The 17,620-nt window shown below is 37.4% G+C and overlaps 1 protein-coding gene across 2 annotated transcripts in view; it reads right to left on the bottom strand.

Moving 5' to 3' along the window:
* The window catches only part of LOC149794655 (threonine synthase-like 2), a 28,212-nt gene extending 10,849 nt beyond the window's left edge, over positions 1 to 17,363 (bottom strand). Inside the window, exons 1-4 of one of the 2 annotated variants that reach the window (XM_089964255.1) lie at positions 17,147 to 17,363; positions 13,288 to 13,510; positions 10,205 to 10,399; positions 6,254 to 6,406 (exon numbers count right to left, since the gene is read on the bottom strand). In XM_089964255.1, coding sequence (XP_089820381.1) covers positions 6,254 to 6,406; positions 10,205 to 10,399; positions 13,288 to 13,510 — 571 coding nt within the window. In that variant the 5' untranslated portion in view covers positions 17,147 to 17,363. The remainder of the gene's footprint in view (positions 1 to 6,253; positions 6,407 to 10,204; positions 10,400 to 13,287; positions 13,511 to 17,146) is intronic. The other variant, XM_089964254.1, reaches the window with a different exon arrangement.
* Between the last annotated feature and the right edge of the window lie 257 nt (positions 17,364 to 17,620).

Genomic DNA, 17,620 nt, shown 5'->3' with positions numbered 1-17,620 from the left:
GCACAGCAGGCAGAGTCAGATGGAGCATGACCCAACCTGTAATATTCCTAGGTGAGTAACAGAGGCCGTTTCATGGTTATTTCCTAGCCAAGTGTCAGTGACAGGTTCTAAATTGAACTACTTTTCTTGCCAAAAACAGCATTTATTTTGCAGTCCTATTTTTTTTTAAATATTCAAGAATGACGTTTTAGCAAAGTTCTCTTGAGAATTTGACAGACATGTTTTTATCATCTGCAAGAGTAATTCAGGAGCAGTCTGATTTCCAAAATTTTACACCCTAGCATTTTTTTTTCTAATTGGTGATGCAGCAACTTATCTACCAATATCCAGTTACAGTGCTTAACAGGCAGTGCATTTCATGCTCCTTGTAGCATGCATTTGGTTATGTAAAAAATAATTGGTTTATTTTATGCAGTTGTGGTAAATTTAGGATTATACTGTTTTATGCATCTGAATTGAACAATATACAAATACAGGAAAGTGCTCACATGATAGAGAAATTTTAGTTTCCTGGATTATTTCAGAGCATTTGACACTGAAGTTAATGATGTAGTTGGACAATATATACTCAAGACTGGTTTGAAAAGGACAAATTGGACCAATTCAGTATGGTTCAGTATTCATAAAGGATAATGTAAGTCATCAAGGATCCTTCCTAATATCATTCGCTGAGAGAACGTTGACAGAGAGTTGTCAGTATAGTGCTTATAAAAAACCCAACAAGCTTTGCAATTATAATATAATCATATATGTTTTCCACCTGAACAAATATTTATTCTAATTCTATTTTAAGTATATCTGACATCCCAGATTTGAATAAACTGATGAGTGCGATGGGACTGGACATCTCTTGTAACTGGTAAAACTTGCATATTTTGAATGTATGGGATCCATGAATGAAGCATTTTGAGAATGAAGCTTGTGTTCATTTAGGTATCCAATGTCATGGCAATTTTGTTGGTGACATTATGCCACCCAAAGTCCATAAAAATAAATTTAAAGCCAGTGTCAAATTTATTTACATTAAGTAAACAATTAAAACTGACAAAATGAATTTTCTTGAAGTTCATAGATCACATGAGTAATGGGTAAATGAGATATAATGAAATTATATCTTTAGCAAGAGTTTTGGGCCTTGATTTAGGTCTTTTAGCAGGATATTTTCAGTGAGTGCAGAAGATACCAGGAGCCAGGATATTTACAGTGAGTGCAAAAGATAATATTGGGCCAAGAGATTTTCAATGAGTGCAGATGATACCAGGGGCCATGAGATTTTCAATGAGTGCAGAAGATACCAGGGGCCCAAGAGATTTTCAGTGAGTGCAGACGATACCAGGGGCCATGAGATTTTCAATGAGTGCAGACGTTACCAGGGGCCCAAGAGATTTTCAGTGAGTGCAGACGATACCAGGGGCCATGAGATTTTCAATGAGTGCAAAAGATACCAGGGGGCCCAAGAGATTTTCAGTGAGTGCAGACGATACCAGGGGCCATGAGATTTTCAATGAGTGCAAAAGATACCAGGGGGCCCAAGAGATTTTCAGTGAGTGCAGACAATACCAGGGGCCATGAGATTTTCAATGAGTGCAAAAGATACCAGGGGCCAAGAGATTTTCAGTGAGTGCAAAAGATACCTGGGGGCCAGGAGATTTTCAATGAGTGAAAAAGATACCAGTAGGCCAGGAGAAATATTCTGATTGCACAATGTTGGAATACGGTGACTTAACATTTACAAATGAATGTAAAATGCCAGATTTGGTGTGATACAAGGCCAGAGAGATAATCTGCACGCTATCTTTAAAAAAAAACAATAAATGCCCACTTTAGTGGATGAATTATCAATTCTCCAAATGAAATAGCTGGCATTTTGTTTTTTATAAACCCCAGTGAGAATTTAAATGGGATCTTTTAGATTTTGTTTATGCTGGTCCGAAACATTTTTGACCCGTTGTCAATAACGGTTGCAAGTTTACTGTGTTTTGAGATGATGAGTTACTTGAACAGCTTGTAAGTATGATTATATATTTAGTTTTGTCTCTTCCAAAGACTGGTTTGGCTTTTGTCTCCTGGCATAAAGTTGACAACTGAATGTTACTTGGGAAATAAAGATACCATTTCCTTGGCTCATTTACTGCCTCTCATCATTGTGACAAGGATGGCTGGGTTTGAAATAAGTATGAGGGTGAGGAGGCAAACTGATGGGGTAGTTCTTCAACTGTCTGCCTATTAAATTCTTCAATTTTACCTGCAAAAAGAAATGGCAAGCCAAACAGTCAACCATAAAGCCAGAGCATGATGTGGCTTTAGCAACAAGCATCATGACGTATCAGGTCAAGACAGGCTTAGGCAATTAATGCATACATCACTGAACAGTGAGCTGCTTGGTGATTCGGGCTGTCTCAGGCATATTGGCTGACCAATTTTTCTGCCTGTCAGAAAATAACTAACAAGTCCAACTCTAACATGAAAGGCATAGCGACAACATTCCAACCCAGCTTTGAAGAAGTGTGAAACATGTCCTTATCTACTGTGTGAAAAAGTGGGACTGGCATGTTAACCACTGTTGAATTTTTATCCAGCTCCAAGAGTTCAGTATGTTAGGTGGTGGAATATGTCTTGTACCAGTGCCATGAAAATGTTGCTTGTACTGTACTTGTCTCTCTGAAAATAAAGTCTTAGCACTCCCTGGGTCACAGATATGTTTCTTTGATTTTTGTTGACTCAGGAAGCAGCCAGAAGGCTGGAGGGTCTTCCTCATCATTAGTGTCAATCAACATTTAATCACATCTGGTGGTAAAAGGTGGAAGGCATCACAAAGCTGGCAACACTTTGTATCTATCCTCAATGGCAGCCTTGAAACTAAACTCCATCATCTCCATGGTAGAATCAGACTGTTTCTTAGGAGCATCTTAACACTCGCTGTGTGATGCTTCATGTTCGTGGTCTGCTTCCATTTCAGGATAAACCATTCCATGTGGCAACAATGATGCAATGCCATCATCTCTATATAATTCATGGCAAATATCATATAGGTAAACAGTGAATGTAGGAAAAGCCAGCTCAGCTGGATAATTCTGTAGTACCAGGATGGATGGCTATTTAGGCTGGAGTGTTGTGTAACTTGGATTTTTAACGTAGCTTTAAAAAAAAATCAATCATATCACTACAATGTCTGCAGTGTGGCAGTTTATAGTGATGTCTAGCACTGGGGCATCATGCCGCAGACATGTAGCATGATGTCCCACCCAGTCAAATTATCTTGACACCAGGCTGACCAGTCCTAACACTAACCTCTTAATGCTGAGTGCCAAGTGAGGCAGCTGTTAGTACCATTTTTGTAAGTCTTTGGTATGACCCGGCCAGGGAATGAACCCACGACCTCCAGCATCAGAGGCAGATGCTCTAACCACTACACCACCGGAGCAGTTATATTTAGCCTGGAGAATAGTTAACATGCTTTTGAGCATGGCTGAATGGATGGACTTTTTAATCAAGTCACATCATCATATGCATGTGTATCCTTCGGCCTGGCAATTACAAACAGATCAGTCCTAACATTTCCCAAAACTATAAACAGAAAAAGCTAGATCCATGGTTAGACAGATGGGTCTTTCACTTACATCCCCACAGCTGAGCCCAGGCTAGGACTGCTGGATTATTGGATGGCCGGCATGGCTCCTGACTACAATACCATACTATATTTTAGATCAACTGGATCCGAAGAATACCCCATGCACATGGACTAACAGGTCCAAAGGCCATGCTTGGACAAAGAGAGGGTCTCATGCCTAAAATTGGGTGGACACATCCACATTGTATCTGAAATACATGCAGAAACAACTCAAGGAAAAAGAAGCAAACTTTGGCCAGAACAAAGAAACTGTGTCGCTGTCTCCTGCATTATGCATGCATGTGTTGTATGAATGCTGGCATATCTTTGATGGCAAAATATACACACTTAGCTCTCCTAAATCTGTTTAGTTTATAGCAGCAGAAGGCTCTCTCCATCTAACTTTAGTTGGGTGAGTGGGGACTCCTGTAATATCCATAACAAGACCTGCAAGGGATCTGGTATTTGGATGGATACTTAAAAGATCTGCGCTATTGTGTGATTTTCCACTGATGCCCTTCCATAATGCATACATGCTGCATGGGGAAAATGATGTACATTTTGTACACATAAGGCATGACTCATGCACTTTTTTCTGGCTTTAAACTTCTTGTATTTGTTGCACTTAGTGGATATGTTTAATTGAAAATATAAAATAATAGATAAATTAACATCGGTGTGTTAATAATTAGCTAAAATGACACTTCTTATTGACAGAGTGGGCAAGCAAAAGGCAGGGAGTACAAAGCTTGAATTACACCAAGCATCAATGACAGCATGTTGTACAAGTCCAAGAAAGTGACAAATATCACAAAATATTTGCAAAGTTACTGAAATAACATATACCACATATTTAGGGATGAATATTACACAAAATAAATCTCAAATTCTCTATGGATGGTTAGAATTCAAAACAAATGTTGTGTGGAAGCTAAGCTTAAAAACTAGTAACACCCGGTGGCAAGGGGAGATAAAGAGCAAAATGTATTGTCCAAGTTGAACTTTTTTTTTTTTAAGCCGAAAGAAAATTAGAACAAACGAAGAAGTGATGTGATGTGATTTTGATTTTTAACGTAGCTTTAACAATTTTTCAGTCATATTACTACGATGTCTGGAATGTGGCAGTTTATAGTGAAGTCTAGCACGGAGCATCATGCCGCAGACATGTAGCATGATGTCCCACCCAGTCACTTTATCCTGACACCAGGCCGACCAGTCCTAACACTAACCTCTAAATGCTGAACGCCAAGCAAGACAGCTGTTAGTACCATTTTTGTAAGTCTCTGGTATGACTCGGCCGGGGATCGAACCCCCAACCTCCCGCATCCGAGGCGGACACTAGGCCACCGGACCGGTTACAAATGAAGAATGTAATAAGTATAATAACATCATAAAAGTGTAATTAAAGACAGTAATTTAGGCTAAGTGAATCCTATAGTGATCTTCTGTGAGCAAACTGTCTTTTACACGTACACATGACTGAGAAAAATATTTCCTCTGCGTCATTATCTTGTATTTAAGATTGAAAAAACCCATCTTTTTATGAACTCAAATATTCAACTTCATAAACATTTCAACAAAAAAGGAAACAATTACATGCACCAAAATATTCTTGCTTGCAGTAAACTTATTATGTTAAGGAAATGCATTTATAAAAGTCTTAAGGGAATGCAATTATAAAAGTCTTAAGGAAATGCATTTATACAAGTCTTAAGGAAATGCATTTATAAAAGTCTTAAGGAAATGCATTTATACAAGTCTTAAGGGAATGCATTTATACAAGTCTTAAGGAAATGCATTTAGGAAATGCATTTATAAAAGTCTTAAGGGAATGCATTTATACATGTCTTAAGGGAATGAAATTATAAAAGTCTTAAGGAAATGCATTTATACAAGTCTTAAGGAAATGAATTTATAAAAGTCTTATTTATACAAGTCTTAAGGGAATGCACTTATACAAGTCTTAAGGGAATGCAATTATAAAAGTCTTAAGGAAATGCATTTATACAAGTCTTAAGGGAATGCATTTATACAAGTCTTAAGGAAATGCATTTAGGAAATGCATTTATAAAAGTCTTAGGAGAATGCATTTATACATGTCTTAAGGGAATGCAATTATAAAAGTCTTAAGGAAATGCATTTATACAAGTGTTAAGGAAATGCATTTATAAAAGTCTTATTTATACAAGTCTTAAGGAAATGCAATTATAAAAGTCTTAAGGAAATGCATTTATACAAGTCTTAAGGGAATGTATTTATACAAGTCTTAAGGAAATGAATTTATACAAGTCTTAAGGAAATGCATTTATAAAAGTCTTAAGGAAATGCATTTATACAAGTCTTAAGGGAATGCATTTATACAAGTCTTAAGGGAATGCATTTATACAAGTCTTAAGGGAATGCATTCATATGTCAAGTCTTAAGGGAATGCATTTATACAAGTAATAAGGAAATGCATTTATACAAGTAATAAGGGAACGCATTTATACAAGTCTTAAGGAAATGCATTTATACAAGTCTTAAGGGAATGCATTTATATGTCTTAAGGAAATGTATTTAAAATACAAGTGTTCAAATCTGCAATTAAATATATTCATGCATGAGTTCAAATCTTTAAAATATGTATCTGGTGTGACCTCTGACCTCTAAAGACATGTACATTGTCTTCTATAACAGATGTCATCTGCCTCTCTTGAATCTCAGAGATTCGGCCCTTTGGTAACAGGACGATGATATCAACCCACTTAAGACCCCGCACAGCTTCTATAGACGCACTCCCTGTGTCTCCTGAGGTACCTTCAAACAGATATGAAAAACTATTTTCATGCCTACTGATTAGTGTATGCAAGATTTTACTCACATTATAAACTGTATGTATTTATAAACTGAGTCAAACTGCAAACAACAAAGATCCAGATCTGCTCTAGCATAATGTGCCTGCAAATCAGAGTCCATGCTGTTTGTTCTCCTGATTACTCCAAACAAACTGGATAGACCAAGATCTGCCAGTTCATTTGGTTGTTTACACATCAGACGGGCCCTGGAATCCTGTGCTATTTACCATATATAATTGCAGGAGTGCACAACCTTTTCCGGCCAAGGGCCAGATTGCATTTTCTAAGACCACTCGAGGGACACAAACACTAATTTCTTTAATATAATTACTGTTCACGGACCAGATTTCTGTGTTGTTTTAATTTGCCCTGAGGGATGGACAGAACACTTTCGCAGGCCAGATCTGGCCCGTTGGCCACAGGTTGTGCACCCCTGATATATTGGATTGTTTATATACCAATGAGACCCTACAGCATGGTGCTATGTACCATATATTTGGCTGTTTACATGTCAGCAACACCCTGGAACACAGTGCTATTTACCACATATTTGGTTGTTTACATGTTAACAAGACCCTGGAACACTGTGCTGCTACAGGTTTTACCTTATATTTGGTTGTTTACACATCAGACAGGCCCTGGAACACTCCTTTTTTCCCATATATTGCACAGGTTAACAACAATTTTGGCAAAGGGCCATATTGCATTTTCTAAGACCACTTGAAGGCCACAAACACTAATTTCTTTAATATAATTACTGTTCACGGACCAGATTTCTGTGTTGTTTTAATTTGTCTGAGGGTCAGACAGAACACGTTCGCAGGCTAGATCCAGTCTGTGGACCACGGGTTGTGCACCCCTGACATATTGGATTGTTCACATGTCAACAAGACCCTAGAACACTGTGCTATGTACAATATATCTGGATGCTTACATGTCAACAACACCCTGGAACACTGTGCTATTTACCACATATTTGGTTATTTACATGTTAACAAGACTGCTCCGGTGGCCTAGTGGTTAAAGCATCTGCCTAGGATGTGAGAGGTCATGGGTTCGATCACCTGCCGAGTCATACCAAAGACTTACAAAAATGGTACTAACAGCTGCCTCGCTTGGTACTCAGCATTAAGAGGTTAGTGTTAGGACTGGTCGGCCTGGTGTCAGGATAATGTGACTGGTGGGACATCATGCTACATGTCTGTGACATGATGACCCAGTGATAGGCATCACTATAAACTGCCACACTGTAGACATCATAGTGATAACTGAAAAATTGTTAAAGCTATGTTAAAAATCCAAATCACACACACAAACATTAACAAGACCCTGGTACACTGTGCTGCTATAGGTTTTACCTTATATTTGGTTGTTTACACATCATACAGACCCTGGAACAGTGTGCTGCTACAGGTTTTACCTTGGTTGATTACACATTTGACAGGCAACAAGAGATTGTTGTATCCGTACATAAAAACACTGATATATTCCAACAAGAACATTAAAACACACAGGTATGTCTTAACAGCACAGAAAAAAAACATATTTTCTAAGAAGACAGGGTCAAATTAGGACATAAAGACACACAGGGATGTCCCAAAAATCTGTTTCACATTAGGACATAAAGACACATATGTATGTCCCAACAAGCCTGTTTCACAAAATAAAGACACATAAGAATGTTCCAACAAACCTGTGTCACATCAGCACATAAAAACAGATAAATGTTACAAAAAGCCTGTTTCATATCTGTACATAAAAACAGAGAAATGTTCCAACAAGCCAGTGTCAAAACAGTACATAAAATCACTGAGTTATGTTCCAACAAAGGTGTCATGATATCTGGACATAAACAATTGAGCAATAATGATTTGAATCCACAGGAAATGTGGTCTCACAAGCCAGGAAATAAATTGGAATCAATCAAGTGAAGCGGTCCCCTCTAACAAAGCCATCCTATCTACTGCAGGAATGTGGCCTTAGAAGAGGCATGACATTTCTAGAGGGGAATCACAAAGATGTAATAATTACATAACACTATAACATATGACAGATGTATTTTTTTAAATATGTAATATTTCATTAAAGATTATGGAATCAATGTGATAAAACTAATATCAATGCAGGGGCCCTGAGTGGCTGAGTAGCCTAAAGCGATCTCCGTTACAGTTCACTGCCATCTTACCAATGTGGGTATGTGAGAAAGCTTGCCACCAGCTTCTCGTGGGTTGGTGGTTCTTTCCAGGGGTTTTGCTGGGATCTTCCTCCACCATTAATATACTGGCTGCCATGTATAGCCTATCGTGTGCTGAAAAATGGCGTTAAACCTCATAACAACAACAGCAACAGCAACATCAATGCTTTTTAAAACAATTAAGAACAATCATCTATCATGGTGCAAAACCATTTTATCAACAGAATCTGGGTATAACCATCTGACTGTTACTATTTTTGTTTGCCATTCCTATTTCCCACTGCTGCTGAATGTGTAAATGACGATTTTTGTTCTAAAACATTCGAACATCAAATTTCTAAGCTGTAATCAAAGGAATATTACTCTTTTCAATTAACTGAACTGTTCTTACTCTTTCTTCTAATGGAGAATGTCGAATGATATCATGCACTTTTAGCAACAACTTATTCCTTCATTGGAGATCTGTAGTTATTACATGAAATGCTTAATGTACACAGTGGAAGTGAGCTTAACTCCTGATTGAATGTTTTAGTCAAGTACCCTTTCCAGAACAGTGTGTGTGTGCGATTTTGAATTTTTAATGTAGCTTTAACAAATTTTCAGTCATATCGCTATGATGTCTGCAGTGTGACAGTTTATAGTGATGTCAGCCACTGGGGCATCATGCCGCAGACATAAAGCATCATGTCCCACCTGGTCACATTATTCTGACACCAGGCCGACCAGTCCTAACATGAACCTCATAGTGCTGAGTACCAAGCGAGGCAGCTGCAAGTACCATTTTTATAAGTCTTTGGTATGACTCAGCAAGGGTTCCAACCTGCGACCTCCTGCATCCAAGGTGGATGTTCTAACCACTAGGCCACCAGAGTAGTCCCCTTCCCAGATCATTTTATAATTTACAAGAGAGAGACCATGAGAGCTAACATACCATTTTTACTTTCTGGTGACCTGATATCATGCTGACTTGAGCTGGACAATATTCTGCTTCTTGGTGAGTTAACTTTTTTCATTGATAAAATTATCTGTATTATCAACATGACACAACCTAACATCTAATATCATAATCAGTATGGATGGCAGTGATCCGTAATGGAGAGCGCTTTAGACCACTCGGCCACTTGCGGCCCCCTTCTCTCTGTAAACTTCTTTATGTGGATGCTCAAGTGAGGTAAATTTGACAGTTTTTGCACTAATACACTGGTTTCTGGAACTAATACACTGGTTTCTGGCACTAATGCACTGGTTTATGGCACTAATACACTGTTAGAGGGGTCGTCATCATAGAGGGGTACTTTTCAACAAAAAGTCATCAATGCCAAGGAATTCTGACCATACACAGTGGACGGCTGCTGGTCAGAGGGCAATGAAGTGGGAGACCACTGTGGCAATAATAAAACAAATGTTTTATTCATACAGTGGTATAATGAAGGGTGGTATGCTGAGGGGCCAGTGTACTCATAATTAAGGCACCAAGATGATGCAAAAAGCTAATTTAAAATCAACATGGGTCTCTTTCATTATTAACCTTTTCTGATAATTAAGATCCAATCCACTTATATTTACCAACTAAGATGATAAAATGTTGTTTTCTCTTGGCACAGAAGTAGTTGTAGAACTGTCCCACACATGAAAGTGCCAGGTCTTTAAATGCCCAAGTCTTTCCATGAAACAGTTCCATCACATTCAGGTTGTCTTTTAGATGCTTGATCGGTGCTACCTCTGGATGGGTGAAGGTTGTAAAAGCAGCATCCAGCAAACCTGGAAAATGGTTGGGAATCCATAATATTATCTTGAAAATTAGAATTTGCATCAAACAAGTATTTCTGCTCCATTTTGAATCAACTCTGGAATATAGGTCGCTGCAACCCAGTTTCAATGCACAATACATGTTGATCCCAAAAAGCATGTGAATAGCAGCTTTGGTGGTCATAGGCAAGGAAATATTGGAATGTGAACCTGGATAGGAATTTTAAACCATTTTGAATAATCTCTGTACTTCACTTCCATCCAGTATCAAGGCTGTCCACATTTATAATATTAAACATTCCTTCACATATGTCAACATATATCAAAGTGTAAATAAACTGTAGCCACTCTATATGTGCATGTTTCAGAACTTAGCTTCCGTCTGCCTTGTATGACATCACTTTAGCAAATATATGTAGCCAGAATTTACACAAGTATTAGCTTCTGAGTTTTCCTAATCATACCAATAAAACAAAGTTCCCACTGACATAATTACTGATAGTTTTCTCTAATAAATAATCAAATTATGTTTACAAGCAACAAAGGTGCATCTCCATGTGATCGCCAAAATTCATTAACTCCTATCAGATTTGATCAATTCTTTACTGTGCCCAAAATTAGACAGCATCTGCTTTAGCAATATTTGTTCCACTCAAAACTCTTTGTCTAATAAGCACCATTACTCTGTTAACATATGAATGGCTTTTAATCAAGATCATAACATTTTTAAAGTTTCAACCAAATTCCAGAGTGCTTAAGAACCATTCAAATGCTAAATTGATCTTGGGTCATAATTCTGTAGAAATAAAGACAGTATATTCATTATAATATGTATTAGGAACGTTAATTGTGATAAAGCTTGAAGCAAAAATTGGTTTGAATCAACAAACATGGATGCTACAATTTGTATAAGTCATTAGTATTTATATTTCTTTCTATATCTAAAACTTTAACTCTGCAAAATGATTGATAGTTCTAACATTATCAAAACATCATAAATTTGTTCAAATATAACTTGAACACAATACAATTGAAACCAAAGAAAAAAATATATAATGCATTCATATGCTACACAAAGACAACAACATGAAAAGCCGGATTTACAAAGTCTAGATGTGCAGTCGCAACACAGCTGTTTTGCACTTCTGTGGTTCAGGTTCAATCCCAAGTATTGCAGTCATGAAACTGTCATAGTGAACATAAACAAGAACCAAAAATATAAAAAAAGAAACAATTTTAAACTCCTTTCATACCTTTGAAATTCTGCAGAGAAAAACACTGTAATCTAATTCTGACACTTGGTAAATCTTATAATAAGCATTATACATACTTGTTGTTACAAGTCTAGGGTCTTACAAAAAGTAACAGAAAAGAGTGAAGACAACAAGCTTTGTAAAATTTGACACATAATTTATTTCCCAAGAATATCAAGCAAAAAATGAGAATTTTTTTAACAGTTTTACAAATCAAATCCAAAAATTATCCAAGAATTAAAAAATGAAGCCCTAGTAAAAAAAAGAAGTCCTGAATGAAACTGAGTTCGAATCCCAATGAAATCCAAAATCCAAAATGGAAGACAATGATGTCTGTTGTAATCTGTGAAGCATTGTTGTGTCAACAGTTTCTTGTTGAATCACAGAAAATATTATTCCAGTTTTTAATTCAGTATAACTTCCAATAAATGTTTTTATCCAACAATTTTGTTGGAGCACTATGTATTTCCAGGGGAAAAAAATCACTTGAAATTCAATAAAATAAAATTTCAACTCAAGCTGGTCACAACACATTATTTGGAGCCCGACTGATTAATCTATAAAGACAACAGTTATACACAAGTTTAAGATGCAAAACAAATTCCTGGATGTAGGTCAACCTTCTAGAAAAATTAGAAGTTTGTAATAATAGACACGTGCTTGATGTCATGTAGTCCATGTATGGCCTTGAAGCCACTTAATGAATCTTACTCTGAGAAAGAATATTTTTAAAAATATTTTAAAGTTGTTTACCAAAACAATCACTGGTTCTCAATCAAGGTCAGAAACTAGACACAGTGTTTCTATTATTAAGTGTTTATAAATAACAGTCAGGTCAAACAGTACTGAACTGAATTTCTGGAAAATGTCAAATCCAGTAAATAAAGTTACATTAAAACAGTATGTAATGGAATAAAATTTTTTTAAGAACTAACAAACAATTAAATTAAATCAAATATACATAACAATGTATAGATACACACATGTATATAGATATTTACAGTAAATGGTATGGAAAGCTGCATATTAGCAAAACTTCTAATAACTCACAACCTCATCATCACAAGCCACAGGCAAAAATGTCCCCCTTTCTTTTTTCGCCCGTAGCTACCTGTGTTAAGATTTCCTATTTCCCATGTGTGTCAACAAACCAATTCCTTAACCAGCCATGAAATATACTCTTATCTGTCCATGTATCTGACATAACTTCATGATTTGCTGAAAGAAAAAACTAACGGTCTTGCTCAATCAGGTCATGTTGGGTCAACCATCCAATAAAAATTGTGCACTGCACTGCAGTGTTTGGTTAAGCAGGGCCATGCATATTCATGAGAAAGTAAATCTTAATGCATTAAATTAGAGATGAAATGACAGCATAGCAGATTTCTGCCCATGGCTTGTGACAATTACATGTATTCAGTAAACGCTAGAATAGCTGATGCTACTATTTCTCATTATAAAGAAATTGCAAAAGATATAAATTCTTGCTCATTATCACAATCACACAGTCAGGTAGCAAAATTAACATCATTCAAGTTTTTAGAACATATTACATTGATCAAGTTTCATTTCATTTTAGAGATGAATCGATGGAGGGACTCAAAGATCAATGGCCAGATGAGATTTATAATTGGGATAAAAATATACCATTCAGTGTTTCTCTTGGAATATCGTCCTCAGTTACGAACATTGGAATGACCTGTTTGGCCAGCTCTGTGTAAGAGAGGCTCGACCATGCCTTCAGCTGATCCAGAGTGACCTGTGGAATAGTCTCCGGTAATAATATTCCACCATCTTCAGCATATCCCGTAAAAATAGCCTCCTCCAAACTCAGCCCCTTTACAATACCCCTTGTACTGTCGAACTTCATCTAGAATAAAAACCCAAGCTGAATTAAAAAAACTGTGTGTGATTTGGATTTTTAACATAGCTTTAAAAACCTTTCAGTCATATCATTACAATGTCTGCAGTGTGGCAGTTTACAGTGATGTCTAGCACTGGGGCATCATCATGCTGCAGACATGTAGCATGATCTCCCACCCAGTCACATTATCCTGACACCAGGCTGGTCAGTCCTAACACTAACCTCTTAATACAGCATGCCAAGCGAGGCAGCTGTTAGTACCATTTTTATGTTTTTGGTATGACTTGGCCAGGGATCAAACCCACGACCTCCCACATCCGAGGAAGATGTTTTAACCACTAGGCCACCAGAATCAAATAAGCATGAAAAAAGAACAAAAACAATGACCGTACATAACTCTAATCATTCACAGGATCAGTTTCAAAGTTGTTAATGCTTTATGACTCACAGTGTGTACTGGAGGATCGGGGAGATAGAGCAGTAAGACTTACGGGAAATTAGATGGAAATAGGTAATATTAAAGCAGTTCCACAATTTGTGCATATTAATTACTTACAGTATGAAAGATAGCAGCAGAGGAAAATACAAACATTATATCACCAACAAAACAAGAGGTTCAGTTTGTAGATGCAGGTTGTAGTATATTACTAATTTCATCTGAGTACAACATTCATGTGGAAGTATATGAGTTATATCATATGTCATGGTCACATGTCATGAAGTTTAACATTTCATGTCACTATGAGTTACATCACATGTCAGGGACAATTACATCACATGTCATGGCCAGTTGCATCACATGTCAGGGATAATTACATCACGTCATTCATGGCCAGTTGCATCACATGTCATGGCCAGTTGCATCACATGTCAGGGACAATTACATCACATGTCATGGCCAGTTGCATCACATGTCATGGACCATTACATCACATGTCATGCATGGCCAGTTGCATCATGTCAGGGACAATAACATCATTATGTCATGCATGGTCAGTTGCATCACATGTCTGAGACAATCACATCAGATGTCATGCATAGCCAGTTGCATCACATGTCAGGGACAATCACATCACGTCATGCATGGTCAGTTGCATCACATCTCAGAGACAATCACATCAGACGTCATGCATGGCCAGTTCCATCATGATGGGGATAATCACATCACATGTCATGGCCAGTTGCATCACATGTCAAGGACAATTACATCACATGTCATGGCCAGTTGCATCAAATGTCAGGGACAATAACATCATATGTCATGCATGGCCAGTTGCATCATGTCCGGGACAATAACATCACATGTCATGTATGATCAGTTGCATCATGTCAGGGACAATAACATCATATGTCATGCATGGCCAGTTGCATCATGTCAGGGACAATAACATCACATGTCATGCATGGCCAGTTGCATCATGTCAGGGACAATAACATCATATGTCATGCAAGGCCAGTTGCATCATGTCAGGGACAATAACATCATATGTCATGCATGGCCAGTTGTATCATGTCAGGGACAATAACATCATATGTCATACCTGGCCAGTCGCATCATGTCAGGGACAATAACATCATATGTCATACATGGCCAGTTGCATTACATGTCAGGGACAATTACATCTCATGTCATATATGACCAGTTGCATTACATCTGGGACAATCCCAACTCATGTCATGCATGGCCAGTTGCATCATGTCAGGGACAATAACATCATATGTCACGCATGGCCAGTTGCATCATGTCAGGGACAATAACATATGTCATGCATAGCCAGTTGCATCATGTCAGGGACAATAACATCATATGTCATGCATAGCCAGTTGCATCATGTCAGGGACAATAACATCACATCATGCATGGCCAGTTGCATCATGTCAGGAACAATAACATATGTCATGCATAGCCAGCTGCATCAAGTCAGGGACAATAACATCATATGTCATGCATAGCCAGTTGCATCATGTCAGGGACAATAACATCACATGTCATGCATGGCCAGTTGCATCATGTCAGGGACAATAACATCATATGTCATACATGGCCAGTTGCATTACATGTCAGGGACAATTACATCTCATGTCATATATGGCCAGTTGCATTACGTCTGGGACAATCCCATCTCATGTCATGCATAGCCAGTTGCATCATGTCAGGGACAATAACATCACATGTCATGCATGGCCAGTTGCATCACTTCGTGGAAAATAACATCATATGTCATACACGGCCAGTTGCATTACATGTCAGGGACAATTACATCTCATGTCATATATGACCAGTTGCATTATGTCTGGGACAATCCCATCTCGTCATGCATGGCCAGTTGCATCATTTCAGGGACAATTACATCACGTCATGGCCAGTTTTACCATAGGTCCTGGATAATAACTAGTCCTACAACATAAGACACAACACCCAATATTTATGTTTTAGCACTAAAACAAAAACAACATGTGGTATGCCTTATTGTAGGACTAGGATAATAACATCTCATGTCAGGCCACCCTACACACCTATAGATTGTGTTGCCAACCATGCCTATTATATATACCTCCCATGTCGGCCAATTCTGCGTGTCGGGTAATTCTGCGCAATGATATGTCATTTCTGTAAACATTGGATCTCATGTTATTTTGGGTCAAAACCCCATTTTGTAGCAAGAAAGAACGATCATACTTTAATTAAGAAAAGTGATATTCATTAAGTGTAAAAATATATACCATGTTCGACTCAAAATGTGTATGAAAATATGATTTCTAACTGTCAACATTAAGACCCACTCCATGGCCTTCTTGAACCTCTAACCCAGAAAATCCTATTTACTATGTATCTTTTTCAATCATCTAATAAATACATTATTTATAAGATGGAAATGAATACCTTTAAAAAAAATCTGTATCTTAATCCAAGTTTCCAATTTCGCAAGTCGTCCCACACATACAAAATCATATGCTACCCAACATTTTGACTCGCCACTAGAACATAAATTCTCAAGAAAATCTCTGGCATATAGTCTGTTTCCAATACTTTTTCCCCATTAACAAGACGTTGTAAACATATTACATCCTATTCATTGTTGTTTCTCTTCCACATAATAGCTTCTTTTTTTTTTTAAATGTTGAACTTTACTAATTTTTGTACAAATGTTTGGGCATTTATTGGCATTGTTATGTTGAATTTTGTAAAACTAGCTATAAACCTGACATAATTACTCCATTGAACAGCTGACAGAAACAGTCTAAAGTAATGTATTTCATTTCTATAGCCGAATGGATAAACACTACATCTTTTCAAAGCTATGCGCAGAATAGGCCGACATATCGCGAGTCATGAAAACACGGGGGTGGTATCCGGTGTGTCCAAAAATTAATATTAATTTGAACAGAATATTCTGGTGACGATTGCCTCTCTTCAAATGGTAAGCATAGCAGTATTTTATTTTCGTCAATCGGTCGAATTTGGGATGCGTTTTGCTTCAGTATTCGAGACGGAAACCTTAGGTGCTCAGAAATGCCCGACAGCATTGTATGTACTATGTACGGATATTGATTTTTTTTCCCCTCTGCTAATAATGATGGTCTGCCGTTGTCTCACAACGACAGAATTTAAAGACATGTGCTGCATTATACGAAGATTACTTTATATGTTCGATGCACTGATTTCTTTGAATAGACATGTGCTGCATTATACGAAGATTACTTTATATGTTCGATGCACTGATTTCTTTGAATAAAACTGCAGCAATGGGTGATGTACGGTGGTTTTGGGTAACGATTTAACACCCCAGTACTAGCCCTAATGGTTATATGGATCGCTGTTTACACGGCATCAGCTGATAAACTGTGGTCAATCGTTTTCGTGATTCAAGCTTTTCAGCGCTGGTGATTATGTTAATAATGTTCGGCTGAGCGCACAAAGCGTGTTTTGGAGTCGTCATTGCGAAGAGGGACACTCAGTCAGTAAACTAAAGACAATGAAGTCAAAGTCATGGTGTAAATAATACGTAATTATTCCATGATACAAATACAACGATGAAAATCATGAAATAAGCTTATATTTGTGTTAAAAATCATACTTTTGCGAAACAAAATGAATGCAAACTTTCTATTTCC

The sequence above is a fragment of the Sinohyriopsis cumingii genome, chromosome 7, assembly GCF_028554795.1.
Source record: "Sinohyriopsis cumingii isolate HCF-2022 chromosome 7, ASM2855479v2, whole genome shotgun sequence".
NCBI classification, from domain to species: domain Eukaryota; kingdom Metazoa; phylum Mollusca; class Bivalvia; order Unionida; family Unionidae; genus Sinohyriopsis; species Sinohyriopsis cumingii.
The sequence above is the reverse complement of the archived record's forward strand: the minus strand, read 5'-3'. Positions and strand labels throughout refer to the sequence as shown.